Source organism: Zootermopsis nevadensis, unplaced genomic scaffold (assembly GCF_977971745.1).
Source record: "Zootermopsis nevadensis isolate Lab colony 2312 unplaced genomic scaffold, Znev_1.0 Znev_ptg000030l, whole genome shotgun sequence".
Lineage (NCBI taxonomy): Eukaryota > Metazoa > Arthropoda > Insecta > Blattodea > Termopsidae > Zootermopsis > Zootermopsis nevadensis.
In genome coordinates this window covers 8,301,953-8,325,919 of record NW_028259162.1, presented here as the reverse complement: position 1 = coordinate 8,325,919, position 23,967 = coordinate 8,301,953, and the positions used below count along the sequence as shown (strand labels likewise).

The 23,967-nt window shown below is 38.7% G+C and overlaps 1 protein-coding gene across 6 annotated transcripts in view; it reads right to left on the bottom strand.

The window, feature by feature from the left end:
* Pde11 (Phosphodiesterase 11) overlaps window positions 1-23,967 on the bottom strand; it is a 189,479-nt gene that overhangs the window by 18,634 nt on the left and 146,878 nt on the right. For all 6 annotated transcript variants that reach the window (XM_022066694.2, XM_022066691.2, XM_022066693.2 and 3 more), the window contains one exon: window positions 116-293. In XM_022066694.2, the coding sequence (XP_021922386.1) occupies window positions 116-261 (146 nt within the window). In that variant the 5' untranslated portion in view covers window positions 262-293. The remainder of the gene's footprint in view (window positions 1-115; window positions 294-23,967) is intronic.

Genomic DNA, 23,967 nt, shown 5'->3' with positions numbered 1-23,967 from the left:
GCACGGTGTTTGTAGAAGCAGATAAAGAAAAACATTGAAGAGACAAAGAGGATGAGAATGCAATTCAAAGTCTTAAAATCTTGGGTGCAGTGAATAATTTCCACAGCTGTCGCACCTCAGAAAGTAGTCCTGGACGAAGTCAGGGTGTTCGTCCAGCCAGGCCTCCATTCGAGCGTACTCCGGGTCGTAGTACTGGTATTTGCTTCCCGCCTCACCACCTGGCGGAGCCACTGTACTACTGGGCGCCGTCTCCGCCGTCATCCTCGGCTCGTCGAAAGTGCGCAGGTGCAGGCCTGGAACAATATAACATTGCCGGTCTACTTACAAAAATCTGAATAATGTTTACAGACAAGTACCAACATCCAAGGCCGCAAACGAGCAGCCAGTAATGATTAAGGCGCATTCGGATTCAGGAGCGTCTCTGTAATCATCCTACAATTCCGCACACCACGTGGCTACATTTGATAGTTATGAGCATTAGCATGGAACGCTGATGATGGATGATTTGTTTAGGATCGAAACGCGACTGTCGAGTATAAACGTTAGGTATTGCTGACAGCGTGTGATAAGATCTAGCTGGTTAACTTTTGTTTCTGGAATCAGACAACCGCTATTCCTTCTACGAGGTCGGCAATGTCACTTCCAACAACCTGTCGGTCAGCAACTGATTTCGATAGGCAGTGACAGCGAGTATCGAAAACTGTTTTCGGCACAACGTACTAGAGGCCATATTCTGCATCCAGGGGACTCAGAGGACCCTGTGTACTTCCTGAAACGCCGGAGATATATTGATTGGAGTCTTCTGGCTTATTATTCTTTAATCTCGTAATTTCATACAAATGTTCCGGATAAAGGTACATCATCATCCGTCATCACAATAAGCTATACGTCCATCTGAAACGATGGTAATCACGACTACATAGCATCATAACACAGAAGACCGGTATCGACATATTCATTTCTGCAAGAACCTCACATCTCTGACCAGAGATGTATGCAACTCGTGTGTTCGGTAAGCTGAAGCACGTAACAATCCACAAATAAGACGAAGACGCTGACAACGACATGAAAAATACAACAACCAAGTAAATATGATTAATTTACTATTATTATTTCCTGAGTATATGAGACTTGGAAGTTCTCAAGATTTCGATGTTGATCGTCTGGGTAGCAACGCCTTGTGGACTTGCATGTAGATACTAACATTTCGGAGAAACAGCCCTGAAGATGAAGGAAATATAAAGATTTCTGTCTTCTGGGTTGTTGCGCTGTGTAGTCTGGAGATGTTTACCAACGTTTCAGTGGTCATACTGCCTCCGTCATCAGGCAGTATGACCTCTGAAACGTTGGTTAACATCTACCAGACTACACAGCGCAACAACCCAGAAGACAGAAATCTTCATACTCACCGCTGTGAAAACCTCAAATCATACATGAAGTAAATATGTTCTTCCGAAACGCTGGTGTCTACCTAAACGTCCACACGGCGTTAAAACACAGACGACCAAATTGATTTGTTCTCTATGATATTAGAACCCGAAGGTCCTACCCACTAACACCAAAGCGAGGCAAAGAAAGGTTTGAGCCATTTTTATCCAGTTTACTTTATTTATAAGATTTACTTTAATTAATATAATCTGTCTCGATCTTACAAGTAGCACATTTTGAGAAAGTGACAAATGAGTGTCTCACGGCGACGAGTACGATGACAGCCATCTTCATTTCTAGAAAGTTCACCACAGAAATATTGTACACGTTTCTCGCCTTTCCTATCTGAGTCAAATGCTTTATCCCCTTAACAACAGCCTATTACGTGGGGTGGGTAACACACCAAGTCACCCGCGGTATAAAGCCCTCAAATTTTCACTCATGAGGTGTATTCTAGAAGCAACGTTCGTTTTATTACAACCCAGTCTTCACCTTTCTGTACACGTTCTTTCGATCGCTCTACATTACCTTCGAATCGTATCTGAAACCTTATCGGTGGTAAGTTTTCCGCATTGGTAAACAGATCCCCCAATGACGTTCTTGACTGTGTAACGCGAGGTGGTTGGAAGTGAATCCTTCGGTACATTCAGAATTCTGACGGGGCTAAGATGGATGATGTGGAGGCATCTCAGCTTCTATTTAAGTACTTCGTCATTCAAGAGTAAAAGTTTATAGCAAAAAAGACTTGAGAACAACCGGTTTGCACGATCCTCGCACTGTGACTGACGGTCGAGGCGACTTGAAACTTGTACAGGGAACAATAAATACACTGAGATCATGAGATGCGAGGTTTTTACGGCAGTGAATATGTCGATGTTGGTGATGATATTATTTTGGAATTTTGGCGCCGTATAGACTCGTACATAGATGTCAAAGTTTTTAGAGAAAAGCATCCATCTTCAGGGCAGAAGTAGTGATGCTGGGAAGTGAATCGATTTGTGCAAGGTTAGAGGAACACAAGGCTCACGGAGTGGGCCAATCAGAGTCTATACGACGCTAAAAACCCAGATCATCAACTCCTATACCAAAGCCCGCCACTGAACATAATCCATCCAAAATACCAACAAAACAGCATCAACACTGCCAACACTGAATTAAATAATAAAATATAATAAAAACTGCAGATACGTTTCGTGAATAGTCTTTCGATGTTAACGAAAGTCCCTTATACACAGGAGAGTATACGCAATATGTTTGGGAAATTAAGTTCTCTGTAGAAACGGTGCTCTTAAGGTGTATCTCCCTGAGATTTTCATTTTAGAAACTGTGAATAAAATGGTTTATACCTAGAATGCACTATATTAACAATGTGAGAAGTGAATAAGGAGCGGAGGTAAAGCTATTTCTGGATAATTCTGTGAACTCACAAACTTAACCCCTGGCTCAGAAATCACGTTCTCTTGTTCTTATTTCAAAGCACTGCTCACACAGAAGCTGTTTCAAGAGTAATATAATGTAACAAGCTCTGTCATCTTTCGCGAAGTTCTGAAAAACTGAAATATGAAGGAAAGGGGTTGCATCTCAAGCTTTATTGAGCCTTGTATAGTGAGGAACATTTAATTTTAAACTGTAAACTCTAAAACAAGTTCATAGTATGGTGCGTGCGTGCGATGAGTAAATCATCGCCCTGATAATATAGGCACTAAAAACAAACTACAAGTCGTAACAACCCAGAAGACAACCATCTTCATACCTGCCGCCATGACAACCTCACATCCCACCAAGAAATATAAATAATACGACTATCAGAAAAATTTCGAAACTCTGAAGCTCTGAGACTCAAAATCGTATTGCTATTATTCATGTTCAACCTGCTTCCGTAAACAAACACAAGGAATACGTCACGTCTTCAAGAACAGATTCATAGATAATCGATCAGATGTGAAAATGAGTAAGCAAACAGAATACAGAAAGAGGAATTTCTACTATGAAAATGTATCCACAAAAGGATTACCATGTTTATGTCATTTGAAGCATCCTTCCAACACATTCTCAGCTGTGATGTCATGGACACGCTGATTATCTAAGGCTAGACTGTATAAATAAAATCAAAGATACTGACTCTTCCCCACTTCGTTACGTAATTACCCCAAACTCCTCTAGAGCCTGTGCCAAATCAATTATTCTTTCTGTGACTATCGTTCTGCGCCCATAATACACAAAGACTCAGTGTCACAATGTAACACGAATATTCAGTTGTTTTAAAATAATAAACCAGGGATAAGTGACATTTCATGCAGCATACGAGCAAGAAATTCTTGGGGCCAGACACTACCGGAAAAGAACATAATTTAACTACCATGACGATCAAAGGTACACTAAAAGGTATTTAATGACGATTAGTCACACAAATAGAAGTTCTGCGGAAATTTCAGAGACATATGCAGACTCGTCACCCTGTAGCCTGATAATGTTACCATGTTTGCATAAAAGCAAGCCCACAAGGCCTCAGTGAAACCTTCACTGTGATTCCGCATCTCACGCGATGCCTTAACTGATTCTTAAAACCATGGACCATTCATTCTTAATAAAAGGTTATGTTAGGGTAGTAAGCAGAATACGAAAGAATGCACAACTATTTAAAAATGATAGGCACGTTTTGACAAAATTATTTTTGTTTTAACTTGTGAATACTTCTATAAATTGTAATTTCTATTGCACATAATTTCCTCTTTGACTCCAAGTTTAGAACAGTTCTGCAGCTCACCCAGCCTCCAATCAAATGGGAGGTTGCTTGGGGAATTTTTCCAGGGGTAAAGATGGCGGAGCGCGAAAATGACAACTCATTTCCATCTAGTACCGAGGTTAAGGTTACGCGAATCTATGCCTCATTTCCTCATACTTCATCGTCGTGTCGTGGTTAAGAGCATAATGGCAACTTTACCTTTGAAGTTGTTTCCTTTGGAAATACCGACTGACCTCTGGCTCAGGAAAGCAAGAACAAATAATATTATGTTCAGCAAGTTGGCCACACTTGCTTTACACTAAGGGCTGCAACTAACTATATCTAACTCCTCCATTTACACAAGTTTCTACATGAACTTCACATTTCTAATGGAATGTTACAGAACGTGACATGTAATTACTTCCATCAACTGTCGACTTCGCCTGGATTAATGCCAGTTCTCTCTCGGTATAATGAAACTGAGCAAAAGGTGTTACATTCCCCTTCTTTGTTGTTCTGTTGGAACAGTTTAATGTGATTCTCCTTTCCGAGAAAGCCATAAAACTTTCTGTGCTTGTTTCTCAACACACAAACTCATGGCGCATCGGCTTTAATCATTCTTTACCTGGACCCATACTCAGTAATTATTCAGTTGAATGGCATCTACTCTAAACAAACCAAGGAAACGTGATAACAAAAGCTGACAAAAACAAGACTTCGTGGAAACAGCGTTTTATTATTAAGTTAATATTACTGCAGGAGAAGTAAGGAATGAAGAGGTAGGGGTCGTACCAACAGAACCCAACCTTCTTTCCTATCTGAAATGTTTTGTTGGGTAACTTCGTGGCCGGGGCGCTCTTCTGGATAGTTCCAAAAAAAAATCTGTTAACATTTCTATTATCACAACAGTTTTATAATGCTCAGGCCCTATTTTATACGCTTTACTTCTTAGGGACATGCGAACCTAGTAATCTAAGTGATCTAACTCAGTGGTATTCAACCTTTTTTGTTCTCGTACCCCCCAGATATAATTTATCTTCAACTTTGTACCCCCAAAGTTGTTGGTTATACATAGTATATAATCTACATCTAAAATAAATTAAATAAATTATATTACTGATTATTCAGTGTTTATCATAAAATAATATTTTTTTTAAAATTTCACGTACCCCCTAAGATGTCTTCGCGTACCCCCGGGGGTACGAGTACCCCAGGTTGAATACCACTGATCTAACTCATCCCTACAAGCTTCTATGCGTTCTGCCGGAGTCCGCACACAGTAACGAAGCTGAACTGAACCGCTGGAGTTAAAAAAGACTTAATACAAAAATTGTAACCAGACAAATACTGACGTCATAATCACACCCATATTAGAAAGACACGCATATAAATCTTTTTTTAGTTACAATTTATATGTTAATGTGAAAATTTACTGTAGTATTAACAGATTAAAACTCGAATGTATACGGTCGTAAATTAGAGATAATATATTAATCGCTCAATCCGCACTGTGTCATATAGGGTGCCCCAAAAATGTTTTACTGTGACTGTACCGCGGGAAGTGTAAGCGTACTCATAACTTCCTCACGCACAAGTGGATATTACATGAACTGGAGATTTACTTATGGAGAGATTTCATGTCGAACAAATGCTGTAATGAATGTGCTAAATCTGCTGGGATACTATATTTAAAATCCCTACGAATTTTCTAATTTGCCTACATTGTATTTCGGCACAGATACGAAATCCTGCAATTGGTCTTATGCATGATACCCCAATCTATCAACAACATTACGACAGATATACGTAAAAGACATGAGTCTGCCAAAAAACCAATTAAGAGTCGTTTCTGAGTCTTCAAAATATATAAAACAATTTGTGTCTTGAGGCGGTGATCTGTGAACAAAATTGAGTATCGTATATATAACACAAGATGGGGTCCTATACTCTAGGCAACACAACTTTTGCGGGAGAGAGAAGGAAAATTAACTGCGTAATATTGAAGTACAGAAAAGCCGTTTGACTGTCGGCAGACGAAAATGTTTATTTTCCCTGTGGGGGTCTACAAATAGGACACAGACATAACCCTTTTGCAAAACATGCAGACAGACATCAAAACCAGTGCAACTGAGCTGGAATTAGTGCACATCAACAACCATTACAGCAGAAAAAAGAGAGCTTTTATCCCCACCGGAAAGAAGCCGGAGTTGTATGTATTATTAACGAATCTGAACGAAGCCAAGATTGTTACATTAGCGGGACTAAGTGACACACGTGTCATGAAAAAAAACCCTTTGAAATGATGATATGACGTTATGAAATGTGAGGATAGGTTACATAAGTTCTGAGATCAGTGTCAAGGCAGATTTTGGAATACACCTATGACAGAATATGACAATGCCGGTATCCAGGTGTAACCGACGAGTTTCGAATCTGCTACTACTGTTATGTTACGAAAGGTGCTCTGCAGCTAAGCTCACCTGCCTAATTATTTAAGAAGAAATATTTATTACAAGAGTGTCATTTAAAATTATGTTTACCAAGATAATTAGTGCTTATTTTTCGCCATCCCTTGAATTCAATCACCTTTATAGTTTTAAATATATTGTTGTTATTGTTATTGTCATAGTGTTTGCCTGTGATTGGTTATTCATCTGTTTTGAACCACGTTAATACATTAATTTTTATTATCTCTAGTGCTTTGTTGTTGCTGTAACCATCATCATCACGTATATGCGTTATTTATTGCGAGTCGTCATTATTGTTCCATGGTGCCCAAATACGTGGTGTAGGAAACGCCGTAAAATTACCAAACAGTAGCCACTTCCTTAATCTGAAGGAGAACAAGTGGTGGAAGAGTGAAGTTATTTTCTTCAGCGAATTTGTTCAGCGCCCTACATGAGCAGAGCGCATTACGTATGCGCGCAAGTGGCCCGGCACTGAATGCCTCTCCGTCTGTGTGTCACTTGTGACATGACGTGAATTTCCACTGCTATTATGCGGCAAATAATTGCTTTTCAAACCTTCGCACCGGCTGATTTACATTACCCTTTCGCTGTCCTGTGAGCTGAGTTCATTCCGTCCCTTTTCGTTCTGTCATCAGGGTTGTCCGAAAGCTGATGATGCTTTGAGGGTGAAGTGACGCTGTGGTACCGCTGGTCATTAAGTGAACATAATTAAAGTATTCATTAATAAATTGCGGCATAGCCTTCTAAATATAGGTGAAAGCCAATTAGGGAAGGGTCTCTGTGAATCTAGATCCTACTCTGAATATGAATTAGTCAAAGTCCCAGCATATGAATGAGAAACTGTCGCAGAGAGGTCTCAATCAGAAACGGGGGGGAGGGTGTCTAGTAAACACGAAATTTAAGTTCGATCATCTCTTTCAAGACGATTTTGATTTTGTCAATATCATCATAATGTGATTATACACGTGGCTCATAATTAGGAGGGTCAGATGAATCCACTCCACACCCTTATATCCAAATTGTTTAAAGTCTGTTTTAATATTATCCACCTACGCAAGAGTTTCTCAACTTATATTTTCCCTTCAGATTTTAAGACTATGCCTCTGTGTGCGTTTCTTTTCTTCTCAATGCGTGTTACATGTCCTGTCCATCTCATCTTCATTTGGTCATCCTAACTGCATTTAGCGCTACTACGACAATATATTTCTAGGTAAAATTCCCTTTACTTCAAGGCCAATTCTATAACTAAATATTACGACCGGAGCAAATTCACAATAAGAATGAAAGAATGGTTTGAGAGTGGACTACGTTAGTAATTGCATTCTGTATAAACTCTATGGTCATGTATAACATGCAGAGTCCAAACGTCATACCATAAAATTGAAAATGTTATGATTCATACATTACTTTATTTTGTTTCAAGTATAAAATAGTTAATTTAATTATACCATTACAAATATGAGAGGGATTTGTGAACTTATAAATTATATTCTGACCTTATAAACTCAAATTACACTCTTAAAATGTGGTCAAAATAAATTCGTAATTTTCAGCAGGTCGTTTAAAAATGTTTGTATTAATGTGTGGGCTGCAAAAGTGTTATTTTCCTTTTTCGAAGACGATCGCACCAAAAAAATCGCGGGACACGTGCCTGATGGGCCTTCGTTATAACGCAGTACAACTTCCGAAAATTCATCTAACGATTTGCAGCTGGAGAGGAAGCCACGGAAAAGTTGAGTTTTCAGGAGAAAGTCTGCTCTTTTTCTCCTTGGAGCTGAGCCAACCGAAATCTGCAGCGTACAGATAGTCTTTCCTCCGAGAAGAGACATACTTTTGTTCTGCATTGCGTTTCTGCGAGATGACGACAAAGTAAGATAATAATAATTTGTTCCGACTGAGACGAAATTAAACACTTACATGTGGCGTCTCGTGCAAATAAAAAAGCCAGATTAACATAGGTGCCAAAATTTCGTTTCTGATCCACAAAGATGCGAACGCTTCAGAATGGGTAACTGATAAAATCATTAAACGTATAAAACTATGGTAAACAGCTCTACCAGCTACCAGAAATTGAATTACCGAAAGCTATAATTATCAAACACTCACTATAGGCCTATAAATTATACTCAGGATTCTACATTTATAAAATTCTGACGCTGATTCTGTGGTCTGCGCTGCTGAAGTTTAAAGTTAAGACGAGCAAAGTTATCTGTGGTTTTGTTTATGTCGTCATATATCAGTGAAGTGTGAAGCCTGAACACAACTGATAATGTCAGGACATTGAAGGAAGGCCACGGATTAATTCACTGATCCGTGGATTATTTAACAAGGTTTGTATTAACAACCCTAAATACCAAAACCGAAGTTCAAGATAAAGATAAGTGAATTCCTCATCTTCTACTGGTGTCTCTCCAGGACATTCTAGTTTATAACCAAATGCCGCAATTACGAGTCCTTAGACATTTGGCAGGACTCGTTGGATCTAGGATCGGCTATCTCACGGTCTCAGCCTACACAAATTACAGAAGAAACAAACGAGGGCAAACATCCGCACCTCGAAAAGACTACAACCCGCAATTCAGATGTTCGAACAATCCAAGAACGTACTCGTTTTAAATCGCACCAAGAGAATAATAAATTAAGGAAATTATTATTATTGTTAAATCTACATCCGATGTCTTCATAAAATGCTGCACTCATCTAAAAATCACGTGATCATGAAAATGTATTGATAAAGAGAAAGATAACAGAATGGAGTGCATAAAGAAGAGACAGACAAACTTTGAGATGAGATAAGCTGTTGGGAATAAAATAAATTAGTGTATAATTTTGTTGTAAAATTGTATCTGAAAAAGGCAAATAGAAATGGCCCCCCGTCGTGCAAGTCGTGTACCCCTTTGAAAAACGCAAAAGTCAGAAAGTCATGGGCAGGAACAACGCGAGAGTGTAAAGAACATCTAAAAAAAGGTGCTTCATACATTTTGAATTTGTTTGTTAATTGTAGAATTTTAAAATGTTTTATCAAAATTCGCAGATGTGTTGCTTAGGTTTCATAACGTTCAAGGGGGGGCTTACGTCACAGGCAGAATCCCATCGCTCACTCCCAACTGCTTGCGGCGCTCGATAGATGTCACGCCTTACACTTGCAAGTCCCATCTCGGGCCGGAACTTATGTTCGTGTTGCTCGGAATTATCCTACCATCCGAATTTAACTCACCGCTTCGGGTTTTTTGTTTCCTTTTTCAACTTGTGTGTGTATTAAAAAACTATCAAGTTTTGATAGAAACCCAGTTTCCGCGTAAGACAATCGAAAAAAAAGTCACACACTTTTCAACCTTACGTTATAGAAATAACTCAGTACGACGGAAAAATACCAAGGCCATTTTGTGCACAGCTTGATTGCGTGTGAAAAAAGAAAGTTACTGTTTCCCTTTTATTGTTCTGAACTCTTAAAATATGAACACTTCAACGCATAAAAATTACCATAACTTCACGATGGGAGCATATCGCTCGGACCTTTTTTTAATCAGCTTTTCAGCACAAGTCACGATGAAGAATTCCAGTAAAGACTAATTTCAGCACTGAACTGGAATGAGGTAAAAATCACCCGGATCTTTACTAACTTGAAGCTGAGCCAAAGAAAACGTATGTACAACACCATAGTGACGTCAATACAAACTTCTGTCTAAAATAATGAAGAACATGATGACATGGAAGTGACGCGGTACATACGAATATAAGTTAAATCACATGCTGCTGTCGACAAAGATTGTGAAATGCTTCATAAATGAAAATTATAAAATCTTCCAGATCTTTCGGCTTCCTCTATTATCTTTGTAGTGTATATTAACACTTAAGGATTTCACCTATTCAAATAGTTGCAATTTAGAACCTATTTTAATAAGCCATTACTGTGCAGGGAATACATTCTCTCAAATGTCTTCCACCGATCAAGTTTACAAATACATTGGGCTTGTGGAATAAGATCAGAAGGCCGATACTTAGTCAAAGAGTGAAACGTAAATAATTTTGACTTCTTGGCCACATACGGAGCTACTTTATTAACTACAATAGTTGGTCCATATGTGTACAACATAATAACTTTCTTTCTTTCTTTCTTTCTTTCTTTCTTTCTTTCTTTCTTTCCGTGGCTTAAGAGCCCTCTGAGAGCCAAAGCCGACTGACTAGCTGGCTGCTGGCCTCACGTTCACGGTTTTTATCACTTCCAAATAAAAAAAACAATCTTCCGTTTTTCCGTTCGAGTTATTCAGTATTGTAGCGACCTCATCCTACTACATCCCGCAAATTCGCTTTATTTCAAGGTTGGATCAGATAAAATCTCTTTTCTTGCTGATATATCGTTCTTAGATAAGTAGAATGGGGTGGGGGGGGGGCAGACCCGCTGGCATCCTCCACCTAACGAAAAAAATGGCCCCGAGTGGCATTGACTCACCGCCATTCTGACCTCAACCAGACCGTCATGTCAATATTTCACTACATTATCGCCCCGGACCAAGAACCAACAATTTATCCAGCAATATATCACTTGTACTGCAGTTCATATCGTGCACTTCAACAAATTACATATACAAACAAGTGGCCATTTACATGCAGTAAAAAGAATCGAAACTAAACCATACTCATAGGCCTATACTCAAAACATCTACTTCTGTTATCTGACGTTTACTTAATAACGAGCTTGATTTATAGCTTCAAGTCACAGCAGTGAGGTGCTTGAAGATCCTGCATAACTTGGAGGTCCCATGCACATGAAACATTCATACACAACTACGTTGCATTCAGCAGTCACTTACATCTTAATTGCAGATCTGTGAAAAAAATGATTATGAAGTTCGGGTGCATTCAGTAAAACAGGGATGAACAAATAATTCAAAATTCGGAGAAACTTGTAATGATAGGAACGGAGTGAGACCCGAGTCGAAGTGACCCGCAGTACAGCGGATATTCTTCCAGTCCTTATTAATGAGAAAGACGGCATGAATATGGAGCAATAGTGAGATGATAATTAGCAGAACATTTCCCTATTACATATATCGATATCCACCACGATTCACAGATCGACTGCCCTGACACTCAACTCGGACTTCCGCGGTAGAAAACTTATGACTAAGCACCTAATTCACTGCACGTTCTTACCATAATTTATTGATTACAGTCCATTTAACGCTGCTGTCAACTGACAACATCAAGTAAAACGACGATTAATAAATGTTGATTTGGAAATAAATGTGGACGGAAGCGGCTGTGGATTAATTCAAGGTACCATCCGGAATTTATCTTTGATGAGCTGAGGAAAACAGCGAAACACTTCGCTCGCGGGTCGAAGACAGGGAATCCCAGCTAGGTAAAAAGACATGCACTGGAGAAAAAGACCAAGAATATAAAAGAGATTGAAAATAATTAATATTCTGCCTAACAAGAGCGTGACGAAATTTCTCAAAGAGCAATGAGGGACATTTTACAACAAAGTGATACGCGCTTGTTTGTTTTGGTGTGACTGTACGCCCATTTATCTTCCATGAGCATACGTATCAATTTCGTCACACCAACAGATATGGTGGATGTGCATTATACCGAATGCAATTTGTATAATTTAAAGCATTATTTGTTTGAAATTTTGGAACATACCGACAAATCACGATTGGCATTGTAGTGATTTGTTCCTGTTACCAAACACCCATCGGATCGAAACACTGCACGTGTACAACTCTGACCTTGACATTAACACATGACAATCAGAAAACACCAAGCGCAAGTAAAGATATGCCTACATGGAGTTCGACAGAATATCATCAATGAACTCTGCTGCTTTTCGTTTTTTCCTTCCTTTTTTCAGTTCCTTGGTATTTGAAATCAACTCCGAATGAAAGGCCCTCTATACGGAAAGGAAAAACAACTGAACATCTTATGATAGATGTAAACAAAAGATGGTTTTCTTTCATAACCGACATTTGTAAGGTACGGGCTGCATATTTTAATAAATTGAGTTTGAGTTTACATTCGCTTCCATAAATTAATTATTCTAATTTAAAACACGAGCTTTCTAACGTAACACTAGGCTCAATTAACATTCATGTATAAACAGAGTAGTAATTGTCTGACAGTTCACACAAGGTCAACGAACCGTAAACAAATTTCAACTGTAATTTCAAGGATACTTTACTAAACAGCACTGTTAATATTTGTCATTTATGGACTGAATGTCGGTTATGATAAAAGATAAACACCTCAGTTCAGTTCTGTCACAGTTTCGTATACAATGCCTTTCATTTACAGCTGGATTCATATATAAAAAAACCGAAAAAATAGATCATCTAACCTGAGGGACAAGTTTCTCGAAAGTTGTTAATCATTAATGCGATTAATGGGGATACCGAAAGGAGGCCGTGGAATGTCAAAGCAAATAAACAATTATAAACATAAAGATATGACATTTATTTACAAAAAAAATTGGGTAATATAATAATCATCGTTAAGTTACGAATTAAAATAAAAAATCAACGGAAAGTTAGACTTTAAAATAAAATATCAATGGAATGTTAGGTGAACTCCTGAAGAGCTCATACCATCGCGTAACGTTACCTTGAATCTGAATTTTCTCACCTAACTTTCCTTTGCTTCATTATAACTTTAACATTTGCGTTTTGATTCCACAATGCTGACAAAGAGCAATTTGATAAACAGTGAAATACGGAACAGCGTAAGCGAGGCTGAGACCGCAGGTGGCGTTCTTTTTTTTTTTTTTATTAAAAAGACGAACAGGGGATGACAGTTGAGCCGAATATTTACATATGTTGAATAAAACAAACCAAGTTGGTTATACAGATACAAACGCAAAGGCTAAACCGTCTTTAGTTTCTTAAACAGCATCGGTATTTTTCTTATGATGCTACAGCGTGTTTGCGTATATAGAATTTTCAGCGTAGGATTTGGGGTTTTCACGGCAGTGACTCTGAAGTTGACTGTCTTCTGAGATGCAGCGACGTGTAGTCTGGTAGAAGTTTACCTACGGCTCAGAGGTCCTTGCTCTGTAACGTCGGTAAACTTCTACCAGACTGCACGGCGCGACAACCCAGAAGACAGCCATCTTCAGAATTTTCAGCGTTCAGCAAATAATAAAAAAAATTCCCCATTTCTTTTCTCGCGTATAATTCGTTGTGGTGAAATACGTGAAACATAAAACTTTGTCTCGTGGAATATAATATATGAATTTTAATCCAACTTTCACACTTAATTCACTACTGTGCATAAAACATCGGCAAGGAAAGCGAAATCTCAAGCAAGACGTTTAGAAAATTCGTGTAGCGTTACTTAATCTTTGCACCTCTTCAAATTTCATACTTCCGCTTTGCACTGATCTCGAGTCACTTGTGGACTGAGAAGTTGAAATAATATTTAAACTGTAACTTGCTAATTAAAAATGTTTTTTATCAGCTAACAAAGTTATACATGGCCGGATAAAAAGAAATATGATGACAAATTTGAATCAGGAACGTCTTGAAGAGGTTATATTGAAGATTTAAGTTATTATCCGATTATAATCATATTTTACAGTTAGAGTACAGTCAGATCAGCTAAACGTGTGTTATATCGAGATCCCTCAATTGTTTCCCAAGACATCCAACTTCAATGCATTTATTTTCAGACTGAGAATGAAAGTTACTTTCTTGTAGCACACAAATGGAAGACGTAGAAAGCGATGTCTTTCAGTACAGAACGTCGCAGACTGTAATGGTACTACCCTGGCCTTCTGAAGGCAAGCGGCTGGCACGCGATCCAGAACGCTAACTATTTAAGACACAACGTTGCACTGCATCTCTGAGTGAATGGATGTTGTCACTGTGGCACGGAGGGGAGTAGGGAGGTACAAAACGACGCCCACTGGCGCCTTATCTCCATCGAGACGCCGTTATAGCGTATAAGACGCTGTGGCACTGATGACCTCCCCGATGCCATACTACGACTCCTTAGAAGAGCACAGCAGTTTGCGAGAAAGAAAGAAAAATGCTGCCATCGCAATTTACTGAACCTGAAAGCTGATAACGGGTACATCTGTTGCACAGAAACATTCCCCTCTTTCCAGATTGTGTCTTCCAGAGGCTATTAACACCAGAGTTTAACCAACCTTCAGAACGGTAGTTTACGTCAGGATTTATTATTGGAAGCACAGAACTGTGTCATTTTTACATGCATTACCAGAACCTTTCAAATCACAGGAATTGAGGTTATAATTTTAAGTAAACACTAACCTACATCCTACCGTCATCTGTAGTGATTTTATAACACCAACAGAAACACCCGTTCTTCGTTCAAGCTTTTCTTAAAACAACCTACAGTGAAACAATAAAACTGAGTAGTTATCACGACAATCTTATATGAATATACATTCATGAAACGTTATCGAAAGTTTCTGTGAAACAAATTTATATACACAATAAATCTGCCTAGTTCTTTTTTTTTAAATCTTATAAACACAAGTGAACACCTCTGAAACGTCGGTCAAATCTACGAGACTACAAGGCGCAACGTCCCAAAAGGCTGTTACCTTCACGTTCTAAGACATTATGATGGCACAGTAGCATCGGGGGAGCGCCCTTTCAACTTCAGACCATGAAATGAAACTTCCCTTCATATCTACAGGACGTCGCCTCATATTGAATGTGCTAGAACGTCACCAAGACGACCCATAAGCTCCCCGATTTTATTCAGCCTTTCTATACACAAGTCTCGTCATGTGGCACTTGTGTATTCAAACAAGCTACCTTTCCATCATCTAGCGCTGAGGGCAAATCCAGCAACTCTTACATAAACATCACAAACTATAACTGAACGCTGTTCGTATCGAACTGTCTCCTCTTCAACTGCAGCATTACTATCGGATCATAAAGCTATTGGCTTAAACGTTAATGGTCTCTAGTTGGTGGTAAGTATCTCCGAGATTCGCTGGCATTTACTGTCGGAAAAATGGTATTTGGGTACAAACTGGATCCCACTGTTGGTCTAAGCGTAATGCAGAAAAGTCCCAGTTCACCTGCCGAGGAACAAACTCCTAAGGTCCAGCACGTAGTCTGCGTACTATTATGGATACTGATAGTTGATACAGCGGAAGAAGCCATGAAAAAGTGTGAAACAGTAATCACGTCGTATCAATTGCTGGAGTCTCATATGTGAAGTTCGATATTTTGCATTCGAACGATGTCGCGACACCGTCGGTAATTCCGATTTGGTGTCCGATCTTGACGAAAACAGGAATACACCAACAGACTTCTGTTACGAGTGTCTCTAAAAGCAGTAAGATGTATTCACTGCAAATCGAAATCATTTCTTTAACGACAAATGCATTATCAGTAACTGACATACAATGGAGTAAACAAATCTTGCACAAATTAAAATGATAATCTCCAAAACAGCTTCGGTAATATACGTAATCCATGCCGATAAAACACGAAATCCCAAACGATTAATGTTGAGATTAAACACGTAAAGTCACTCAGGCTAACTTAATAAGGCTTGTGAAAGGTCACACTTATCTCTGTCACCATCTTGCTCATCTCCACTAGAGATTACATTTATCAGAATAACTGAGACTGAATAACTGAGAAAATTAGCTTTTGTTTGAATTATCGGTTTGAACTATCCGCTGCCCTGTTGAGAATTCTCATATGAAGATGACTGTCTTCTGATTTGTTGAGCCATGTAGTCTGGTAGAAGTCTACCGACGTTTCAGATGTGCTTGTTGCCTCAATCATCTGGGCGATGAATAATTGTGCTGCGCAAATGGTGCTCTGAAGTCGTGGTGAAAGAGACTTGCCCAAGAAGCCAGTAACCTCTCCAGACTGGAGCTTGTAACCCCTCCACTTAAAAAAGAAAATTACTTACGGAAGAGAATCTTAATATAGCCCGTGGCCACTACCTGCTAGATTTCTAAAGAATTCGCCATTCATACCAATTCTACCGTGTCACATTCGGCATTACACAACCTAATATTTGATAGAGAAGACCACTAAGTCCATTAAATAACGTAATAAATCTGAAAACATAAATTATATTAAAAATGTCTGTCTTTGGGTCGTTGTGCCGTGTAGTATCGTAGTTTACCAACATTTCAGAGGTTCCTACTGTAGTAAACTCTGAAACGTCGGTAAACTTCCATATTACACGGCGCAACATCCCACAAGAGCCATCGTTATACCTACCGCTGTACGTACTTGAAATATCACCATGAATTATCTTGTATTTACAGTCATAATTTCGAATGCACGTCTTAATTACCCGTATAATTTTGCCAATGTCTGCACCTGATAATTTAATTCTTAGAGAAAATGTGTAGTGTATTCCTCAAGTCTAGTTAAGGTAGCAGGAGTTAATCGGGTTTTACGAATAAAAAAATTGAACTTCTTTTACTGTAACAACTAAAATAAATAATGTATTTATGGGAGAAAAATTAGAACGATTTCTCAGCCGTACACACCATATCGTCAATCAAACGCATACGGTGCATATTTATGTATTAAAACGCTAACTATAACAGCAAACTGTAATAAAACACAGGTATTATTACTTCATCTAAAACTGAAATTATTTTTATCGCAAAGTTAGAAGTAGAGGGCACTGAACCATAGCCAACATTGTATAATTATTTATTCTTAACTTCGGTGACTTATTTCTGTAAACTGCAATGAATTATACGTTAGCCAGATACCAGTCTCGTTTGGTATGCTACTTACAGCATTCACGTGGTATGTTTATGGAAATGAGTTGAGCCATGCTACAAATACTCGCAGCGGCTTGATAGCAAATTTCTACACATTATCATATCCCCAATCACCTTGAAAATTCCTACACCTATAACGTAAACATAACGACGTAGTAAAAAGCTCCTATTTCATTCAATTTTATTATGTTTGCTGCTATATCTTACCATTTAAGATGGTCAGAACGGGGCGACTTCTGTGTAAGAGACTAAAGTGTGTCTGCCTCACAGTTGGAAACATACTGACAAGGTACATCATCCTAACAAGTATTAAATGCAGTTTAAAGAAAAATCTAAAACTGGACCCGTGTCTATACACCATACTATTCTTCACTGACATGTTGATCTACTGAAATCATCGAAATAAATTTTCAGGTACTCGAAGATCGCAATCGCCCTGATGATGAAGGCAGCAAGGATCTCTAGTAAATTTCTTTCAGATTACAAGACGCTACAACCCAGAAGACAGCTATCTTAGTTATACAGGTTAATAACAATAAACTTTAAGAAACAAAGTCAGAACCCACCTACTGATTCCATGCAGCTCATTGATAAAGACTGGCTCTTGAGTTACTTAAGAGCGATATTTTAACGTCGCATGTTACCCACGTTAAAGTCGAATGAGGTGGGAAATAAATTACGAGTAGATAAACACCTGGAAAACTCTGTTGTTGTCTGTTTCAGTATATTGTTCCAGCTTTCGCATGTAGGAACAGAGATAACTCAGGATAACTCTGTTCCGACAGCTGGATAACCAGCAGAGATTCGAAGCGACCGCCTCCTTGCAAATCTACAGCGATGCAGCTAATTCAGCCTGTACGGTCATGGCGGCTACAGTCTACAATTGTAGATACTTTTAAAGTGACCTTTCGTTTTCTTATCGTTACAGAATTGGTATTCCTACACAAAACATAATAGAGCACGAACCGAACTTCTGTGACTTTACAGTCAGCTCATGATCTAAAAAACATGCTGTTCAGACAAGTAATTCGTGTTCTACTTTTATTATTTGATACAGACTCACTACTTCTCCTGAAAGTCAGATGAAGTCACATCCTTTGAATACCAAATGAAGCCCGAGAAGAAAAGTATGATTCACTAGACTGTGGGATTTATACTTCCGAGTCCTTTTTTAGGAAGGGTGGGAGACATTAAGAAACTGCCTCGGATCACGTAGACTCACATGACGCAGTCCTCTGCTGCTTCTCAGCAATTTCTTTACAATAAACGAAACAAAACATGGGATTTTTGTAATTTACCCTAAAATATATGTGTTCAGTTTACATCCACTACGCTAGCAGTTGGTAGACGCAGCAGCGCCCTTTTACAGATCCTATTAAGACTATCAACGTAACAGCAATCCATTTCAGGCAGAACAGCTTCGTAGATATCCAAGATTACATTAGAGAAAGGTTTCAGAACTGGAGCATGAAGTAAGAAACTGTAACACTAAAAGGAAAATAAAATGTAAGGCAGAAGAGAGGTTAGAGATTTACTTTTAAGAGAATACATTAAGTGTTGCCTTCTGACCTTTCCATCCTCCAGTCCTGACCTTCAGTTCAAATCGAGCTTTCATAATCGCCCACACCCCCCCCCCCTCATCCCACACCCCAACAAACAGATCGAATGCACGAGAGCAAAAGAGCCCTTCCCCTAGCAGGTCATGGCTTCAAGTCCACAGCAACTCCGGCAGCTAGAGAACACCAATTGTACTTCACTTTACTGCCATCCAATTTAATGTTACAGCTTCAAATTTGTTTCCAAAATATTGCAAAATAGGGTCCGCGAGAAGGAAATTGCCCGCAATAATTCAATGTGGTCATTAGCAGCACAGTTCTGATATAATTAATGGCCTAACATATTTGGAGCTACGTAAATGAGAATTCAGTAAAAGACTGGTCAAACCGATATAAAAGCATCGTTAAAAACACCTTACTTTCCATTAGGTGACGCGAAATATTAAAGTTAATTACATTACTTTCACACACGATTAAAGTTGAGATTTCAGGTTTTCTCCACGGAGAGTATGAAGATGGTTGTCTTTTGGGTTGCGACTTCGTGTAGTCAGGTAGAAGTTACCGACGTTTCAGATCTGTCTGTCGCCTCCATCATCAGGGCGACTGCCAATAAGCACTTAAAAAATGTCGGTAAGTTTGTACCAGACTACACGGCGCAAAATTCCACGAGCAGAATGCAACCCGAGGTTACAAACCGACATTAAATGGCGTAGTACCGCACGGTCTCAGTTTACTCGGATGTTTTAAGTATGAATTCGCTATTGAGCTTCCATTAGCACCAAACATTCAGAAGTCTGGTTGGTTCACATTAACGATGTTGGGTTGAATGAACTTGAAGACATAGCCAGTAACACTACATTCTGTTCTTTGTGTTATAGGGAGACAAAGCAGACGAGTGGTATAAGCATCTGCTAAATGTTCTCTACGACAGCTACAAAGACTTTGATTCAGCTACGTAAATGGATGTTAAAATCAAGTAAAAGTCAAATACTATGATACTGAATGTATTATTTTTAATAAACAAGGAAACAATTTCCTCATAACACCCTCATAATAATTTCATAAACGAAGGATTTTAATTACAGCATCAACTGTACTTTACGTTTTGTATACAACAACAAGCAGAAAAAATAAAAGCAAACTATATTCCAAAATAAATGTAATTCATCCGATTGCGTTCATTACAATCTATTTGGGAATTAAGACAGACTGAAATTTGTCACAAGTAAATGTTTCTATTTTGATTTTAATTCGGGTTTGTAATTTATTTTGTTACGTCGTTGTTGCAATCACATGCTTTATCGGCAGACGAAATTACTGTTAAAGACAGCAATAACATCAAAAGGTAAGAACGAAAATGACCAATAAATTAATTTACATCTGTCAAGGACTTCCGAGGGAGACTAATTGTATAATACACAGAGTAATTCAGACGGACGTGAAGAGTATTAATATTCAAATTCTAAAACAGCGAAAGTTAGAGGCTGGAAAGGGAGACATGTCATCTTAAGTAATCAAAAGTTACGTACCACGCCGTAAAGACGTAGAGCTGAACATAGACCAGTGAGCGTCCAAGCCGACGGATAAAGAAAACGTTCTGAAACCAGAGCTCTGTAAATGTTACGTAAGAAGTGACATCCGAAAAACTTGCCAAATTTAAATTCACCGGAGCAGGATAAAGAAGTCCTATTGAAAAACTCAAATACGACGAGGTGCAACAAGACAGATTTATTTTTCAGTTACTGTTTACGCATCAGAAATTACTTACTGCCGACATTTTGAGGATCGCTGCACGGGAGAATCTTCGCGTAACGCATTGCGTCGTTTGTGAAGCGAGTGATACGGGCTGTAACCGGATAAAGCAAACAATAACATCATCTGTGTGAGGCGAATCCAGTACGTGGAGCAAACAAATCTATCCTATACTGGACCACAAACACTGCTTTCACAGTGTATTTCCACACACAAGCGAAATTTAATAAAAATTTATGAAAACAGATCATATGAGAAATATTTATTCAATTTATTACAATTATTTTCGAAATGCTTCTCAAATGAATTACACTAAAACTACAAGGCAATTCGGTACAGAAACACAAGACGCCTTCAGTAGCACGACATAATATATGAATGTTAAGAATAAAATTGACGAGAACTGATTATTTCACGGATGTAAGCATAATTTAGATAATATTCTTAGCTTAAAGCATTGTGAATAACCTGCACATAAAAGCGATATGACTGAACAAGAAAAAAATAAAGAATCCACGCCCGAACATGTAAAATTGTTTCATGTGTAGAAACTACATGAACAGAAACGTAAAATTCCACGAGACAGTTAATCTCCACTAAAAGCAATTCAATCACTGCAGATTAACACAAAACGCAGTGTCGTATATTCGGTGAAATTTCCGTCTTTTTGTTCGGTTTACTAGGGACTGGACAGAAAGAGACACGGGGAAGCCCTGAGAGGATACGGCAGCATTTCTGAATGTCTTTCAGTCACCGAATGGATGGATGTTTGTGAATTATATATAGCCTAATCAATGAAACTAATGTTATTTATAATCCTTCATTTATTCCGAAGTTCAGAACTGTCACGTCGCTTATTGTAGCTTTGAAGTAATTCCGGAATTTTTGAAATATTAATATCAATGAACGTAAACAAGGGCTTGTTATGACTTCACACTGCATTGTTTTTCTTCTTACCGTCCGTCTCTCTCCACGTCAATAACGTGTCGAAATAGTAGACGCTAGTTGCCATAGTTACATCGATCTTTGTAGCAACGTATGAAGTTCTTCTATCATCATTTTCTGCTTAGTATTTAGTACAGGCTTTGTGGAAAGACATGGCAGAAATCTTCGTCATAGTTCTCCAGCCGAAATAGCCGGACGATTCTATCGCCTGCAGGATGAAGTGAAAACATCCAGGCATTATCCCACCAATACTTGATACAACCACAAGCGTTCTTCATTTTGATTTCTTAACATGACACATAACTAAAGATACGGTTATAAAATGATCTAAACAACTGAAACTTCCAACCACCATTTTGACCACAGTGATTTCATTTCACGTAGCAAACAAGGGCAAGTCGTCAAGGTTAACGCGCTGACACAATCACTCTGACGTGGAATAATGGAAAAATTAGATACGTCCAGACTCCTCGGCTATTTAATAGAACGGTACTTATGGGTTATCGGGACACATCGCTTTAAAAATAGGTTAGGTTAGGTTAGGTTAATGTGCGTGGATAAATGACATATACTTGAAAGTTATATTTTATTTCAATAAATGACAACTAACCTAACCTAAAATAAACTAACCTATTTTTAAAGCGACGTGTCCCGATAACCCACAAGTACCAAGAGAACTTCTTGCGCGCGATTTCTTCTCCTTTCACTCATATTTTATTTTTATTTGTAGTGTTCTGTCTGACGACAGGTCCATATGAACAGGATCCTTCCATCCTTTTCTCGGACTGGGACCTGTTCATATACGTTCTTGGCAGATGATCCAGAAGTGGTTTTCCATTGCCTTCTTCTGTGTGTGAATGGAGTAATTGTTGGGATGCCACGGAGAAACCGGGGAAGCCCCCGTGTAGCCTAGACCACGGCCTTGCCCAACACAAGTTATAAATTCGGGCACCGCCGGGAATCGAACCCGAGACCCCAGGATTACAAAGCAGTAAATTATGGATAGTGATCAATGAAACGGATTGCAGTGGAGTAATTTTAGAAACTGCTCAGCAAATATTATTACGGTGACCAAATCGAGGATAAGTGGGTGGGGCATGTAGCCCGCATTTTTGTGACAAAGCCTCAGGAGACACACCACTCGGAAGTCCTAGACGTAGATAAGGGAACAATAATAGGGCGACAGTGTTGAGAGGACATTACAGGATTCATGTGACTCAGGATGGGGACCGTCGGTGGAATCCTATGAATATGGTAAAATATCCTCGGACTGCGTGCTGGTCGCTTCTCAAAAAGGGCTCTGGTAATGGAAATGGTTATCGAAGCATCGACTTGTGTAACGCAATGCCAGTTTCGTCATCACTACGTTTCCGAAAGCGACTGCGAAGAAATTCAGGCGCTACGTGTACCAGTTGTTTCAACAGGTCCGCCTACACAACGTTTTCCCATTGAGGAGACGCCGCACGATCGGAGTGCCGCTATTTTTACAGTTCTTGCGCATTTGAACAAGGAAGTGCGGGTCTATGACGTCGTAATATCTGTGTGTTGAATGAATGCGCGATGTGATGACAGAACGAACTGATTTTCCCTTGAACTCGGTGGAAACTAGTGTTTTAAGAAGTGCCTACTTTAGAAGGAGTAAACATGGCGATAGAGCAAACTTCTATATTGGGGTAAATGTTAGTTTAATCTACTGTACGGTTTAAAATCGTTCATCAGTGTAGTCCGTTGAAAAATATGAATCTAAAACGTTTGACAAAGAATCTAAAATAAATAGCATGGCAGTCGAGCAAAATCTGCATTTGCTTTTATTCTTGAAATCAACGATTGATGAACCAATATGGCAGGTCTGCGAATTTTGATATGGCGATGACGTGCAGCACAGTAAGCTACATTTAGCATGAAACTTTTTGTCACTTAAAAATCACAAATGAGCGAAGGCATCACGTCTACCAACTTTCAAGAATTTTAATTTAACAGTAGCTATTATTAACAGTCGAATATACGTTTCTGAGTGTCGTTATTTCTACTGTTTGCTAGTTGTATAGAGTATGGCTATATTTGTGTCCTCTTCTATTAACCAGGGAATGAAATATAACACACCTTTGAAAGACTTCATTTACATATTCGCGAAAAACTATTAGCTGTTGATATAATAGAGGAAACTATTCTATCCTTATTCCTTTTGGGCCACATCAATTGGCATAAGAATCGCTTTCAAATCGACTGCCAACTGAATCTTCTTTCTGTTATGCTAGGTAAACTTTTAACTGTATTGCTACGCAACTGCTTAAGAAGTGTGAATTAAAATTCATTATATATAAAACAGAAACGTCATCTAGCTGGAAATTAACAAAA